The sequence below is a fragment of the Etheostoma spectabile genome, chromosome 21, assembly GCF_008692095.1.
Source record: "Etheostoma spectabile isolate EspeVRDwgs_2016 chromosome 21, UIUC_Espe_1.0, whole genome shotgun sequence".
NCBI classification, from domain to species: Eukaryota; Metazoa; Chordata; class Actinopteri; order Perciformes; family Percidae; genus Etheostoma; species Etheostoma spectabile.
In genome coordinates, this window is record NC_045753.1 from 16,232,332 (window position 1) to 16,247,801 (window position 15,470).

Genomic DNA, 15,470 nt, shown 5'->3' on the forward strand with positions numbered 1-15,470 from the left:
AAAAATCATTTTATAAGATAGGATGCATTGCTATAGATGAGACAACATATATGCACAATAGTATAGAATACTCAGAAAGGAGGTACTTTTACTTTTGATACTTTAAGTGCATTTTGACAATGATGCTTAAGGCCTTTTCTTCATAACAGAGTATTTTTAAATTGTGGTATTACTACTTTTACCTAAGAAAAGAATCTAAAACACTGGATGTGAGGACTGCAACCACTTATTTTTATTATTGATTAAGATGTTACAATGAATCGATTAACTGTCAGAAAAAAAGGAAAAATTCCCAGGAGGAAAGGTAAAACAAGATATTCAAATCACAATTATATAATTAACAAATTGTTTCAGTACTGGGGAACTTTCAACACTCTTCATCCTAAAAAAAAAAAAAGTCAGATGTAGTATTAACTGGTCTCTGGTCAGCACACTGTTCCTACATTCCTCTGCCCTGTGTAAACTATTTGATACGTTTTGAGAGCACTTATTTCCTCTGCAGGTGAAAACTAAGAACTGCAATATTAAATAGTTGGAATATATTTGCATTGCACTCTAATGTCAGCAGAAAACCGGATGCGTTGAGTTATTTACCACAGAAGGCCAAAAACAAGCCAGAGAACAGAAAATCCCCTGACAAGTCCGAGTTGGATCATTACCAGAAAACTGCCGATTGCCGTTGTTTGAATCCTCACACAAATAACAGTGGTGGTTGAAGTATTCAAGTTATTTACTTGAGTAAATTTAGCAGTGCCACCATGTAAAAATACTTAATTACAAGTAAAGGCTCTGCATTCAAAAAGGTAGGTTACTTAGATATTTTTAGGTATCAAAATTAAAAGTACTCATACTTTAGGTTATATTCCTGTATATATTAGTTGAATATTAAATGTGATGAATGGATGTGTATAAGCAATATTTCTGTTATAAATTGTCTCATCATCTGTTTCCCTTACAAAAGTTAACATAAAGACCCAAACTAAGAACTCTGAAATTACAAGCAAGATCCAGACTTTATAAATGTCTTCAAATTTGTACCAAAATCCAATAAAAAAAACTAATTTGTGTAAACAAAGCCTATTAGTGGAATTACTAAACAAAAAAAAAACACACACCCTCAATCTGGCATAAATGTTGACGGCTTTAATTACCAGTCAACAATTTTCAGAAAATCCAAAGACTAATGCGGTGCAGATTAACACGAAGAAAAAAAAGCAGAAAAAGAAGAAGAGCAACAACTGTTAATGGAATCACGTGTATTGACAAAATTGTGTTTTAATTTCATATTAGAATACAGTTGAGTTTTGACATTATCATTCAGACTGACAACCTTATGATCCTCCTCGTCATTAGGAAAATGTTGATTTTGGCGCTCTGGGGAGCTGGCGTTGTTTAGATGTTTGCTTGTTATTGTCAGGTTTTTGGTAAGTGCTCTGATGACGCTCTAACATCCATCCTCATTGACAGCACCTTTGTTGGAGGTTTTCTAACCGAGATGCTGTGATGGGTTGAAACTATGTTGGCACATATGGGCCCATATTTTGCAAGTCAAATCTGGTGTTTGAACATTTGCACCAGGCGTTTTAATTTGTATCAGATTCTTTGAATATCAACCTCTATCCTCTTTCAGCATTTACAGCACCTTGATGTTGTCATGCTACCATTTGCCTAAATTAAATGTGGTTTTAGAAGGAGAAAAAACAATATTACACCTGGTGCTTCAGCCTGTAAACATGGACTTCTTGGTCAGATTTGTTTTGAGCATTTTATCTTCACTGGCGGGACGTGAAGAAGATCAGGAATGGATGCAAGTCATAAGGCATGAGGTTATATCCTGACTCTTGGGAAGAAATAAAGTGCTACAATTTGATTTATTTTACTGCCAAATCTTGGAGTGCAGAAATATGGTTTAGGTCAGAGCAACCTTTTTTTTTTAGTCAATAAGAAAAAAACCACAAATACATAAATAAGATAATACAAGCGTTTCGCACACCAGAATTCAAGATGAGCATAAAACACCGATGCACCTGAAATTTAGCAATGGCAAAAAAGCTTTGTAGGACATCAAAGGGAAACCAGACCTCGTCTCAGAAATCACCACGGCAACAGTTCTGATGATCCAAAAGCGATGCAGCTCCACAGTACATTACAAAAATAGACACAGTTCTGTCATTAGAATCACCGATAAAATACCACACTACAACACTGAGTACAGTATATCATCATGCATGGGTGGCATGTTGTTTTGTAACCCCAGAACTGTCACCTGACTGGCTGCTACACTGACCAATGAGATCACTGCTGCAGACGTTTCTGGAACATTGAGGGACAAGTTATAAAAGAGATAAAAGAGGAAGGAAAGCCACTGATGTTAAAAAACTTCCACAATGACGTTGAGTGAAGAAGCAGTATCGACTGTGTGCTCTAGTGGACCATTAAGATGGTTATAAATATGTCGACAATTGGCACGCTCTTGGCACTATGAAATGTTCATTAAAAACACAAATAAATGTGATTAAACGTTGCATGGTTCTAAGTTAAAATTACATTTATCGTTTCCTGTTAATATTTAACGACAGTTTTAATTTAATGATAAATGCATCACTTATATTGTCTTAAGAAAACTTCTTCACCACACGGACATACGGTATGTGTTCATCTTTGCCTTTTCTACATATTTTGTTTCTGAAGAAGACGACCAAGTTACACACTGGATTACTCTGTTGTCAGTAAAGTCAGGTTATACATTAGAAGAAGGTCTGGGTTCCCTCACTCTTCTACCATGCGCCACATTTCATCAAAGCTAGCAGCTTTTTAACAAATCATGATTCAAACTCTCATCCCTTTTTGTCAGATCTTAAAGCACTCAAAACGTTAATTTACTGTACATTAAAATGGTATGAACTTGCTGTGAACTGCAATAAAGACAAGTCAATCTCCAATCAGTATCCTAACTCATCCAATGAAGCATTGTTACTCCATCTTTTCAGTGCTCCACTTCTTGTCTATAATGATTAATAGTTGAGTAATACTTACATAAAAATAATCGGCTTCATGACTGACCTTTCCTAAAGAATGCACACCAAAGTGGCAAAAACAGTGGAGAATGAAGTGGACTTTTAAAATTGATCTACTTCAAATCTAAAACATCTTTGCAAGACCTTGGCCTGCCTGAACGATAGAAACCAAGGCCAAGAGCTTAGCAAAATGTGTTTGTTTTTTAATCCATCTTGATTAGCTACAGCTACGAAAAAAAACCACAAAAACAAGCCAAATGTGGTCAAAGCTCTCATGAAGTTGACTTTTATGCTCAGAGGATGAGGAATGTATAGCTGTCAGAAGACTGTGAAGCTTCTTCTCCTTGGTTGTTGTCTGCGATTCATCAATTCATCAATCTTAGCCACATCGGTTGCTTCCGTCTCCGGTACGCAGCACTCGGGCCTGGACCACCTCCGGGGACCCTCTCTTGCAGTCCCTGGCCAGGCCCAAGAAGCACATGGCGTCGATGAAACAAGTGGTAATGTTCAACTTGCAGCCAAACTCGCTGGTTGCATAGTCAAAGGGGAACGTGTGGTGATAGTTGTGAAATCCCTCACCTGTAAGGTAAAAGAAACAGTGGTGAACAAATCATACAAATACTACTAATACTGAATGACGTTCACTAAAAAAAAGGATTAAGGGCTTATTTAGGGTGAATAATAAGTGACAAAAGAAACAACTTCTGTGAATGTTAGCAACAATCCTTTCAAAAAATATCCATTGCTGCACTAGTGATTCCTTTTGCTTGGTCCAGGCGCCTGCTTAGTAGAGGTTGAATCTTCAGCTTACATAAAATGTTTCAATAAGCCTGAAGAAGTAGTATTTTTACACCTCTTCCACCCTCATCCTTAACACCGGAGCACCCCAGGGCTGTGTTTTGAGTCCCCTGCTGTATTCCCTGTACACACGACTGTGTGGACACTTTCAACTCCAACACCATCATCAAGTTTGTTGACGACTCACCTGTGGTGGGCCTGATCATGGAAACAATGAAAAGTACTACCTGAAGGAAGTACAGGACCTGATCCACTGGTGTCAGGACAACAACCTCCTCATGAATGTCAGCAAGACTAATAAGATGATAGTGGACTTTGGGAAGAAGCAGGGAAGAAAGAAAGCCCCCATTAATATCAACGGGTCCTTATGGAGAGGTGGACAGCTTTAAGAACCTTAGTGTCCACATCACAGAGGGTCTGACCTGGGCGTTGCACACTGACTCAGTGGTGGGAAAAGCAAGGAAGACACTGTTTCACCTCAGATGCTTGAGGAAATTCCAGGTACCCCTCAGATACTGAGCAAGTTTGACTCCTGCATCATTGAGAGCGTCCTGATGTGGAACATGACGGTATGGATACAGCACCGAACAGGACTGCACAGCCCTGCAAGCAGTGGGTTGTTGGCTGAACATACAATAGGCAATGCCCTACCCTGCCTAGAGGATATTCACACCAGGCGCTGCACGACAAAGGCTAGGGGCATCATTAAAGATCCAAATCACCTGGGTAACAGCTTGTTCTCCCTGTTGAGTTAGGTAGAAGATACTGGATACACCAGTCCAGCACTGAGAGCCTCAGGAGAAGCCACTATCATTATAAATGGAGAAACTGCCTCAAGCTAGGTTTATGGTCGCTATGGTTTTCCCGGTGCGAGGTGGGTGAGCAAGAAAATCCTGTCCTTTGTGTCCAGCATGAAGGCTCCATAAGTTGTCGTGCAACTCTGAATTTTTGTAACTCGGCGCGCACTGTGCATTCCATTTCAACATGGTCAGCTGGGAAGACTGGCCGAGCTGGTTTGCCTGTACAAACACCAGGAACAGTTAAATGGCCTTAAATTCGTTGTAAGAGGGAGCAAACACACTGGGAAAAGAAAAGGCATTTTGCAGGAGGGTGTGAGATCGCTTTGTCAAAGCTAAAAAACGGTTTTGATGAGAAGAGTGTTCGTAACCCCGAGAGGCAGACAGTAATTTTGACAGTAACGTTAATAATTAGAGAATGTTTGGCGGTACGTTAGTGTTTACCATGGATGTGTTAACTACTGTTGCCAGGCAGCCTGCTTTCCTTTACTTCCGTTCTCTACTTCTTCTCTTCTACTTCTTGCTTATTCACAGATTATTTTGTTTGTACGCCCCCCCTGGCGTTTCGGAGAATACTGCAACAAAGAATGCGCTGAGTCTCCATGCATGCTCATGGCTCGCGCACCATCTACCGAGGCCCTGTCTTGCGCGAGTATAAACAAAGTTTAAGACTGCTCCCTCCATCACACACACACACACACACACACACACACACACGTTTGTAATGCATACATTGAAGGAACTGACGGGATTACATTCCATTAGAACTCTTGAACCCCCTGTGAAGCCAAAAGTAGGCAACAGGTGCACCTATCAGCTCTAGTGATCCTGCAAAATTGAATGGCATTTTGTCTAGATGTAGCCCTATCTTGATCATGAGTTTAACCTAAATTCCTGTTTTAATTCTTTCTTTATCTTATCTTTTGTTACACTGAGAGCACAGGCTCATGTGTTTTTCATACCTATAGCACTGAACGTGACAAATTTGTTCTCCCTGGGGTTGATGTTCTTGTCATAGGGCCGGTTCCCCCACATGTGAGCTGCGCTGTTGACCAACCAGGCGGCGTTCAGTACCAAGGTGTACCTCAGCACAGTGGGGATGAAGTACGCCACCCACAGAGACTCCCCCCACAGATACCAAGGCACGAACATGGGGATGAAGAAGCACATGAGCAACACAGAAGGCTTGTAATACCTGTCGGAGACAGAGAGGGGGGGAGGGTAAAAAGAATGGCGCTGTTTACTCATGGATATTAAACACAAAAATTCTCTGCTTGTCAGGAATTGTTCACTCTATCACGTTTCTCAATGTGACAGTTTGCATTGAGCCAGAGCAGAACTGTTGCGTCATTTATCCAATTTCCACCACCATGGAAAAAGTGGTCCGGTCTTGGGCCTGAAACTTCCGGGCTGAGAAGTGGCCCCACTCCAGCCCTGCATTGAACCCAGGGCTGGACTTGGGTAAAGCAGGAAACCACCCGTCTTGGGACTCCTCCTCAACACATGTACATAACAGCAGGGTTCAACATTAGCACCATGTACCAGCCAAATGCTTATTAAATATTCAAGGTGCTGGGAGATTTGCTTCACTCACCAGCCAAAAAAACAATGGTAAACTATTGAATGGCTGGTAAAATTTAAACATTCATTAGCCATTTGGTTTGTGGACAAAAAGTTAATTTTGAACCCTGCATGCCATCCCCAAATACTGCCACTTAGCCGAGTGGTAAGTAAGACAGTATGACAGTTTACTCAATGAGTCAAAAAGGTAATTTGTCCTCTCTGGTAGACACAGGTTGCTAAAATATTCCTTTGGCATGCTTAAATCTTGTGTTTTTAGCCAGCTACATTTTATGAAGTTGTTTTCTCTGCACATTAGGGCGGGACTTAAATGGGCTCTGTACGATATGATTGCCTAGTATAGAATCAGCTTTAATGGCCAAGTAAGTGTGTACACAAACAAGGAAATTGACTCTGAATTTTTGTTGCTCTTAAAGTACAGAAATAGACATACGGCTGAAAATAACGATGACAAAGTTGAAGTGGTGCAACTGAATGCACCATGAGTGTTAGTCCCTTCGGTTCCCACGCGCTTTACAATTGGTTGTTTGATTACATAACACATGGGGATGCAAATGTTGCTACGCCATTGAGTTCAGGGAAGCGGGAGCATTATAAAGTTCTGTTGTTTCTCTGACATCTCTGACTCCGGCAGTGGTATGGTGTCTGGAAAAGTGCCGCTGCAGGCTAACGGTATGCCAATGTGATGTTACACTGTGTCTTTAGCTGCATGCTACCAGCTGGTGTATTTGTTGTTGTTTTTTTCTTCAAACCTGCGCAAATAGGCAATGGCAGAGAGAAAACAATACTGGGGAAAATGCTTTTAATTTCATTAAGCAAAATTGACAGCTCATCATCGATTTTCTATTTAACTTTGAAACTTTGATTGTGACACCCCTAGTAAACAGTAATCTAATAGGGCAATGCAAATGGTGCTGGAATAAATAAATAAAATATTAATATAACAGGTTGCTTATATATCTGAGGCAGGGGAATATGACAGTAACCTCAACATGCACAAAGTATTTTTTCACCAATTTTTATTTTTTTGCCCTGTATGTGTTCTGTATGTGACATATCAAAAAATACTGTTTACGGTCCACACTAACCGACATTTGAGTAAAGTGCAAAAAAAAAATTAAAAATAAAATCTTAAAGTTGTAAAATCAATCTTTGACTGAAGCCACTTACTTCCGTTGAAACATTACAACTTTGTCGGCCTTTAGGTCACTGATTTCCAGCTTGCGTCCTTTTTCAATGACATCAGGGTGTTTGCGTACCAACAGCCAGCCGATGTGAGCGAAGAAGAAGCCTCGGCGGGCGTTGTGAGGGTCAGCATCTGTCTCTGAATATTTGTGGTGAACCCTGTGATCTCGAGCCCACTCAAAGATATCATTCTGTGGGTTCAAGTAAAGACAGAGATTACATACAATGTAGACACAACATGGTACTTACACAGTAATGAAAACTGCTATTATCACAATTTTAAGTGTGTGCTTGTGTGAAGGCAGAACATTGAGTTTTGGGTACCTGAAATGCCATTGAGTTTGCCGCACCAAGAAAGATCCTAAGAGGTAATGTTGCCTTGTAGGATCTGTGACTCCACAGGCGATGAGCTCCTGCAGTTATTCCCAAAGCGCTTATCAAAAAACAAAGTGCGGCTGTGGAAAGAAATGCATATGCAAATTAAAGCAGCAAGCAGCGTTGGACGGGCCCTCGCGGCCATGCGTAGGGTGATATGTGAGATGGCACAGATAGATGAGATTATTTTCCATTGAATAATATTTAAGTGTTTTGGCAAGCCTGACTGAGTGGGACTATATCAATGGTACTGAAATGGGGATTTAATTATTGCATGTTTTTTACTCTTGTTACTCTATGTGAAAGTGAAAGGAGGAGGCTTTAACTGCTGAAAACTGTTACGAAACCCATTAAATATGTAAATTTTCAACAGGCCACGCCCGCACATTTTAAAGAGTTTGGGAGCATGTTTAGGCCCTCAAAAAGGCAATTAGTTACTTAGTACTAATTTATATTAATAATTACTTAAAAAATAAATCATTAAATACTTTACATTGCAATGTCTATGTATCAAATGTTTTTGTACACTCTGTCACTGTTAGGGCTAGCAGGATGATCCTGCAACAAGGGATGTATTGCAAAGTGTTATAGATGTCATATGATCCCATTAGCTTTCCTGCACAATTTGTATAGCTAAAGATCATTCAAAGTTGCCTTTCACTGAACTGTTTTGTACTTGCCTACGTTTGTCCCAAGAGCTTAAATAACCATGACGGAAGCAAGTCATGTTACCTGACACTGTGTTACCATCAGGGTGATTATGTCATATCAGACGAAGACTGGATGGACAAAACAGTGCAATACCTGTGGTTTTGATTCATGAGAAATACACATCCCAATGAATTCTAAGAAAATGATGTAGGGCCTAATAAAGCAGCATGGCGTTTGTGTAAAATCCCTTCCCATTTGTCCTGAGACTTTCACTTAATTTAAAAAAAAACACGATAGTTGGTCTTTGTTGTTGGAAGTATAATTTTTCAAGAACACACTGTACAGTTTGCAGCTTTAAAACGTATGCTGTGACATGGTAATATGCCCTGATCTGTAATCCCACTACATGCAGAAAACAGGGAGGATGTACAGATGCGGACAGGCACATTTTAGCATGCAGCATCGGTGATATAACAGCCGGTGCGTGACCTATGTATGTATTCAACCGAAATATAAAGCCACGAACAGCCAGCTTGTGCAGTAACACTGTAACAGGTAGTATTTTTACTTACACCAAAGCAAGGTCAAATGAGATGCTGTAGGAATGAGGAACAGGCTGTACACGGCACCTATATGCAATAGAGACATCAAAAAGACATTTCTCCATACGATGACCATGGGAGGTTTGTGGCCTTCTTTCTCTTTGTATGTGTGATCAAACATGTCTTCTGTGCTGGCCTCTGTAAAACCATTTACGTTGCTCGACTTGTGCTCCTTCTCCAACGCCTCCGCCTCCGTCATGGTTGATGCGGTTTGGTGATTGTCTGAGCGAAACAAATAAAGAGAACTCGTTAATTTCCGTGTTTTTTTGTGTGTGACATGCGACATGCAGGCATACACGGTGACTGCGTGATTCATTTTGCACTATCTACGCAATTTGGCGCTGCTGGTCTGCGCTGTTGGGGAAGAGGATGGTTAACGTTAATGAAACGATGATGCTGACTCCCAGCTGACATACGACATTTGCTGCGTTGCATTACACTAATATTAGGCTACGCATGTGGAACAAATAAACGGAAGAGAAATGACTCACCAAAGAGAGGCATGCGTGTAGGGAATAGAATCCGGCTGTTAAAAGTGAAGATGAAGCTGGTGCGTTTGGCACAGAACTACCCAGAAAGAGAGAGTGATGCGTTCGCTACGCAGCAAACGCATCAATAAGAGCTGGAGTTCGAGGTGGGACTGACCAATCAGCGCTCGGATGCCGCCTCAAGCACGGACTCTGATTGGCTGCCTGCTTATCTGCTGTTCGCCGTTTATTTATTCTCCTGCCAGATGTATACCTCCTCTGGAGAGCAGCCGCTGCTGTCTAGACATGTATTGAATTAACCGCTCACAGATTTTCATTTACGCGTAGATTCAAACGAAATCGACAAGGTGTTAAAAAGTTACTGAATACCAATCCAAGCGGCAGAAGACCCCCGCCCCTCGATCCTGACGTTACACTGTGAAAATACAGGAACGCTTTGTTTTGTCATGTCCTGGTCCCAAAAAAAAAGAAATCTTCATAAACAAAAAATTCACACAATAAAAAAATACTATTAAAATGCAAGTAATATGAACCAGTAAAATACTATAGCAGTAAAGCAGGATCGTCTAAGTCACTGCGCCACAAATTACATATGGCAGATTTAGGATTATGTTCAACAAAGCAGTAAAATATAGTTCACAGGATCCAAATTAAAACGTGTTGACAAATCCATGAGTTTTCAGGTTTTACCTATATGACCTATGGCAACATTGAAAGACAGAGGTTTTGTCTCCATCTAGTGAAGAAATTACGCAACACAAACGCCAACACAGCGTCGATCTGCGGACATCAACACAAACGAATACATTTACCAAGTGAAACTCGATCGGGCTGTGTCCAAAATCCCTCACTTGCTAGGCTACTCCCTTTTTTATTGACCAAAATGCAGTAGTCCTACATGTAAACAATATTAGGGTATATAGATTAAAAATAGCCTATAGAGTGAGAATAAAAAGGACAAATTACATTTAAAAAAAGACAACAACAAGAGCAGCCCGTAGGCCATTCATCCACAAGTAAAATCATTCAGAGGATTCGAGGGGGGAAAGGCTCTGGTTTCCAAGTTATATGAGAAAAGGTGAAGAAAAAAGGTAGCCTAATGAATTAGAAAATGTCTGTTTGAAAATATAAAATTTGGCATAGCCTTGAATAGTTAAAATAGAAACAGATATCCAGAGGGCCATCTGGATTAATATAGAAACATATCATATCTCTAAGGTTAAAAGAGTAGACAGAGTGGGTTCAAAAACTCCAAAATCTTTTGGATATTTCACAATAAAAAAAAAAAATAGATGAGGGATTATTTACATATTTAGCCTACATTGGACACAGTCCATGGATGACAGGAGCCTCGTTTGTTTTTATTATTATTTAGAATTTTATTTAAAGTCAGTCATCTCAGTCCACAAACATACATTGTGTACATTAGCACAAATTACATAATATAAAAGTAGAAAAAATACAAAAGTAAAAATTTAAACAAAAAATAAATAAAGGAAAAGGTGACAGACTTACAAACTTCATTGAAAGTGATGACAGCAGGAGTTTCTAAAGCTTTAGTGTGTAACTTTTGGATATTAATGAACGTTATATTCAAGCCATTGTCAAATGAGTTGCTACAAAGCTCAATGAGACTATTGGCTCCTCACTACTCTCTCTGCATTTCTGGTGAAGCTAATAACCTCTTCTGAAGAGTCCATCGCATGTTCTGTAGTCCTCCGTGTCCTCCTTGGCTACTAGCCACTGCGTGGAGGACGTTTTGTCGTCGTTACCTTGAAGTCCTCAAGGGGGCGGCAGAAACTACGCACTGTAGCTTTAATCAACTATCTCTGAGTAGATATTAGTTATTAAAATACCTCTCTTATTTGTTAACAATTTAAGAGACTCAAAATACATATACATTTCGATTAGGAACAGTTTAAAACATGGCGTTGATTTAGAGAATGTAGAGCTTTGTATGAAACTTAAGCTAATAAAATAAAATATTTGCTTTACACAAGTTCCTATCTTTACATTCTAAGTAGGTAAAAACATGTTACCCTACAACTGCGCTGCATGTGTTGTTTTAGATGCTATGTCATTTTCAAAGTCCTCCCAGAATGCATAACATAGTCCCGCTGTCGTCGGTTCTTATGTGCAGCATCCACAAGGCGTCATCAGCCGGCGCCTGTGTTTACTTCAGGTCCAGTTAGTCCGCTGTCCGCTGCGATGGAAGTAAACAGGGACGAGGCGGAGCGCTGCATTGACATCGCAACTGCGGCGTTAACCAACAACCAGCCGGAGAAGGCGCAGAGGTTCCTGGAGAAGGCGCAGAGACTCTTCCCAACAGAGAAAGCGAGAGGTGAGTTAAGATGGCCGAGGCGAAGAAAAGGGGCGCTATATACAGCTGGGCAGGTTCGCAGCATCATCACCTGCATCCCTGATAAGCTCTGCAGCGCATGTAGCCGGGGCCTTGGATAAGAGCTAGCTGGATTAGTTACTTTGTCATGTCATAATGTTGTAACCTGTAACTGTTTATGAAATATTCTATAGGCCTACCGCTGCTCAACATGAAGCAGATGTGCTAAGCATCTGCTAAGCCTAGGAAGAATGTAAACTACAGGGCAATATTGGGAGGGGTCACAAAGACCCCTAGAGCCTAGAAAGCTTGTTTCTCATGTGTGATCACTCTGCTTATTGGTTTTACAACACATAATATCTCTAGACCCACCAGTCCCAGCTCCAGACCAAGAGATACTACACAAATACAATACATGGCAAAGTCAATTTACAGAAAAGTAAGAAATGCACACAAAATAATATACTGTATGTACAGTACATGATGTATTGTATATAAATGTGCCATGACGATACATACATAGCTTACCTAGATACGTACATGTATATTTTTTTAATTTGGGCAATTTTCAAAGTGCAATTTAATAATTTAATAAGTCATGTGTAATTTATTGTATAATACTGTTAATACTTCTTTATTTTGTACATTTATCTATCTCTGTACACTTACCTATCTTGCTCTTAAATTTGCTGTTGCAAATTTGCCCACTGTGGAACAAATAAAGGGTTTTCTAATCTTATCTTATCTTACCCATACAGGGTGTGATGTGACACACCTCACATAATATAAGAAATATGTCATACACTCTACAACAACAGAAAATACAGCAGCTGTAATCAGCTATCCTGATACAAATTATAATTTTATATCTTCCATGTACAGTACAGCATTCTGAGTTTATCTGACTGTCCTAGCTGATCTTCTCACTAAGTTTCCACATTGTGTATATATTTCTGTCACACACATTTTCCTTTGTCTAAATATCTTCTGAAGGCACCAACAGTCATCCCTAAAATATTGTCACATTGATATGCTGTATAATCAATATTATGATGTATGGGTGTACAGTATGCAGGCAATGAATAAAGTAATTAAAATCGAACATAGACTTAAGACATCGTAACAACATCATATAACTTAAATGTGTTTTTGAGGCATCTTAAAGGCTCCACTACTGTTCGTTTTCAGCTTATAATACTTATCTAGCCGTGTTTTCTGCTGAATGCACCAGTAGCCATCCTAAAATACTGTCACTTAAACATATTAATATTTAGAGAATTGGTCTAAAATAGTGTGTTTGTAATGTTTAGCCCCGGGGTGGAAGGAGGAGGAATGGACTCAGGAGTTCTTCACCTGGTGCTTTGATTTATTTCTTCAGCAATCACATGGAAGTGCAGCATTGCAAGGATGACTTATTGCAAAATTATATAAAATAAACAAAATCGTGAAAACTAAATACTAACTATTGAAATTGTCATCACAACTGATATCATACAAAATAATTTTTTTTGTTTTTTGTTTTTTTTTTTTAAAAGGGGCTGAGACGCAGGCCCTGACGATTTGGGCCCTAGCACCCGCACCCTTCCAGGCCAAAGTCGTTCTCTCTCTAGAGAGAGCCTCTGCCTCCTTCCTTTATAGCAGAAGCCCCTCCTACAAGACAAACCAAAGTTAATTGGAAATCAATCAAACACCATTGTGTTAAGTCACCATTCCCAAACATTTCTGGCTTCATGAATACACCCTATATCAACTATAACATCAAAAATGAAATGTTACATGCTGAACAAGCTTCTCAAAACACAACTCCATGCACTCTGGACACCCCTCTGTACTGGCTAACACTTGGGCCATTCCAGGTCTTCCCCTCTATAAAATTCCCCAGACTCTATCACTTCCTGTTTGCCATTTTGACCCAGATCCCCACTTGAAATGAGAACAGGTGAATGAAACTAAAATAAATGACTTGAAATTAAGTGTGTATGTGTTGTATTTATCCAACCATGACTTCTAGTCTTTCAACTAGTACTTACATGAACTGAAATAAAATGACAAGCCATGTGTTCATTGATGCAAGCCCACATGCTAATGATAATGCTCACGCTAACCGTCCCATACTACTGCTCATACTAAGGTTAGCTTAGCATGATACGACATGCTACCCCCCGTTTAAATGAAGGCATGGGGTAGCCCCATGACAGGGTTATTTGAGGTTTTTCATGAATATGGGTGAAATGTTGTTTGATTGATGGGTGAAGTATAGGTGAAGACATTTTTCAATTTTAATAAGAATTTGCTCCTAATGCTTATAAAACCCAAATTTTAAATCTAATAGATAAAAACTAGATATTAATATGAGATTCCTAAGAAGCACCAGAGTTCCTACTCTGACAATATTGTAGTAAGGCGCTCTTATATAGCTGTTGAAGTAATCTAATAATCCATCCAAACAAACACTTTCTGTGATTGAGGTGCCGGTGTTAAAGCCTCTGCTGATGTGTCCGTCACACATTAACCACTGATGCAGGGAATTCTGGTGTCAGCTTTCAGCTGTACCTTTTCAGCCGCTACCATGTTGAATGCTTCTCTGAATATCTTTTATAATTCACATGACTGTGATTGTGTCCTTTCTAGTACTACTGGAGCTAATAGCGAAGAATGGATTTGCATCTAGAGAAGGTGGCCACTCAGACTTCAGTGGGGTCTCGGGGACTCGACAGCGGCAGACCAACACCGCGGATACCAGACCGGAAGAAAAGCCTTCAGACACCTCGAAATCCTACACGGCAGACCAGCTAGATGCCGTGAGGCGGTAAGTCTGCTAAGTCATGTACCTCTGGTATTTCCTCTATGGGTTTATTGAAATGGTTGACATACTTTGAGCACCTGGCACAGAGAATCGTGTGTTCTCTACTCAGGATAAAGCAATGTAAAGACTTCTATGAAATTCTTGGGGTCCAGGCAGACGCCTCTGAGGATGAACTCAAAAGATCGTATAGAAAACTTGCTTTGAAATTTCATCCAGACAAGAATCATGCTCCAGGTGCTACAGAGGCCTTTAAAGGTGAACGTTCATTCATTACTGATGTTGGTGTCATGAAGAAGCCTTTTAGCCCTTCTTTGTGATGCTCAAACATAATTTGACTTCTTGATTATTTATTTTCAACAGCTATTGGTAACGCGTATGCTGTTCTGAGTAATGCTAACAAAAGACAACAGTATGATCAATGTGGAGAAGAGAGGAGGCATCCTTCAACACACAGCCCAGACAGTGGAAACTTTGAGCCAGATATTTCACCTGAAGACCTCTTCAACATGTTCTTTGGAGGGGGTTACCCATCAAGTTAGTGTCACTGTTTTGTGTCTTTAATGCCAATCTTGTGAAAAATAGTGTTTTTATTTGTAATACTTGGTATGATCTATCTATTAAGTGCTACATGTGCTACATTAACCTAGGTAATGCTAATGTGTACACTAATGGGCGGATGCGTTACCAAAGGCGAGAGAGAAGGGAGCGACAGCGGGATGTGAGTTTGATGTTGTCATTAGAGCTGTGCAAATAATGTAATGTTATGGTTAAACAGCACCGGGAGACATTGAGTCATCTGTAATTTTACATATTGAGGTGCACTCAGCAATAT

The 15,470-nt window shown here is 39.9% G+C and overlaps 2 protein-coding genes across 4 annotated transcripts in view; one reads left to right on the top strand and one right to left on the bottom strand.

The window, feature by feature from the left end:
- Positions 1-1,241: 1,241 nt before the first annotated feature.
- scd (stearoyl-CoA desaturase (delta-9-desaturase)) lies at positions 1,242-9,728 on the bottom strand. 2 transcript variants are annotated; one of them, XM_032501457.1, is made up of 6 exons: positions 9,498-9,728; positions 8,977-9,228; positions 7,703-7,833; positions 7,364-7,569; positions 5,575-5,807; positions 1,242-3,596 (listed from the first exon to the last, which is right to left on the bottom strand). In XM_032501457.1, the coding sequence occupies exons 1-6, from the start codon at positions 9,508-9,510 to the stop codon at positions 3,397-3,399; spliced, it is 1,035 nt and encodes a 344-aa protein (XP_032357348.1). In that variant the 5' UTR covers positions 9,511-9,728; the 3' UTR covers positions 1,242-3,396. The 2 variants fall into 2 exon arrangements, with proteins under 2 accessions (XP_032357348.1, XP_032357349.1); XM_032501458.1 differs by having other exon boundaries at positions 1,242-4,013.
- A 1,894-nt stretch (positions 9,729-11,622) lies between these two features.
- dnajb12b (DnaJ heat shock protein family (Hsp40) member B12b) overlaps positions 11,623-15,470 on the top strand; it is a 6,154-nt gene continuing 2,306 nt past the window's right edge. For both annotated transcript variants that reach the window (XM_032501449.1, XM_032501450.1), the window contains exons 1-5: positions 11,623-11,835; positions 14,464-14,641; positions 14,748-14,893; positions 14,999-15,172; positions 15,286-15,356. In XM_032501449.1, coding sequence (XP_032357340.1) covers positions 11,703-11,835; positions 14,464-14,641; positions 14,748-14,893; positions 14,999-15,172; positions 15,286-15,356 — 702 coding nt within the window. In that variant the 5' untranslated portion in view covers positions 11,623-11,702. The remainder of the gene's footprint in view (positions 11,836-14,463; positions 14,642-14,747; positions 14,894-14,998; positions 15,173-15,285; positions 15,357-15,470) is intronic.

Excerpts from the sequence above, each read along its gene's own strand:
- scd (XM_032501457.1), bottom strand. Across the intron at positions 7,834-8,976 it reads TCATTTGACCTTGCTTTGGT|CCGCACTTTGTTTTTTGATA; the intron begins GTAAGTAAAAAT and ends TTCTTTCCACAG. Across the intron at positions 7,570-7,702 it reads CAAACTCAATGGCATTTCAG|AATGATATCTTTGAGTGGGC; the intron begins GTACCCAAAACT and ends TTGAACCCACAG.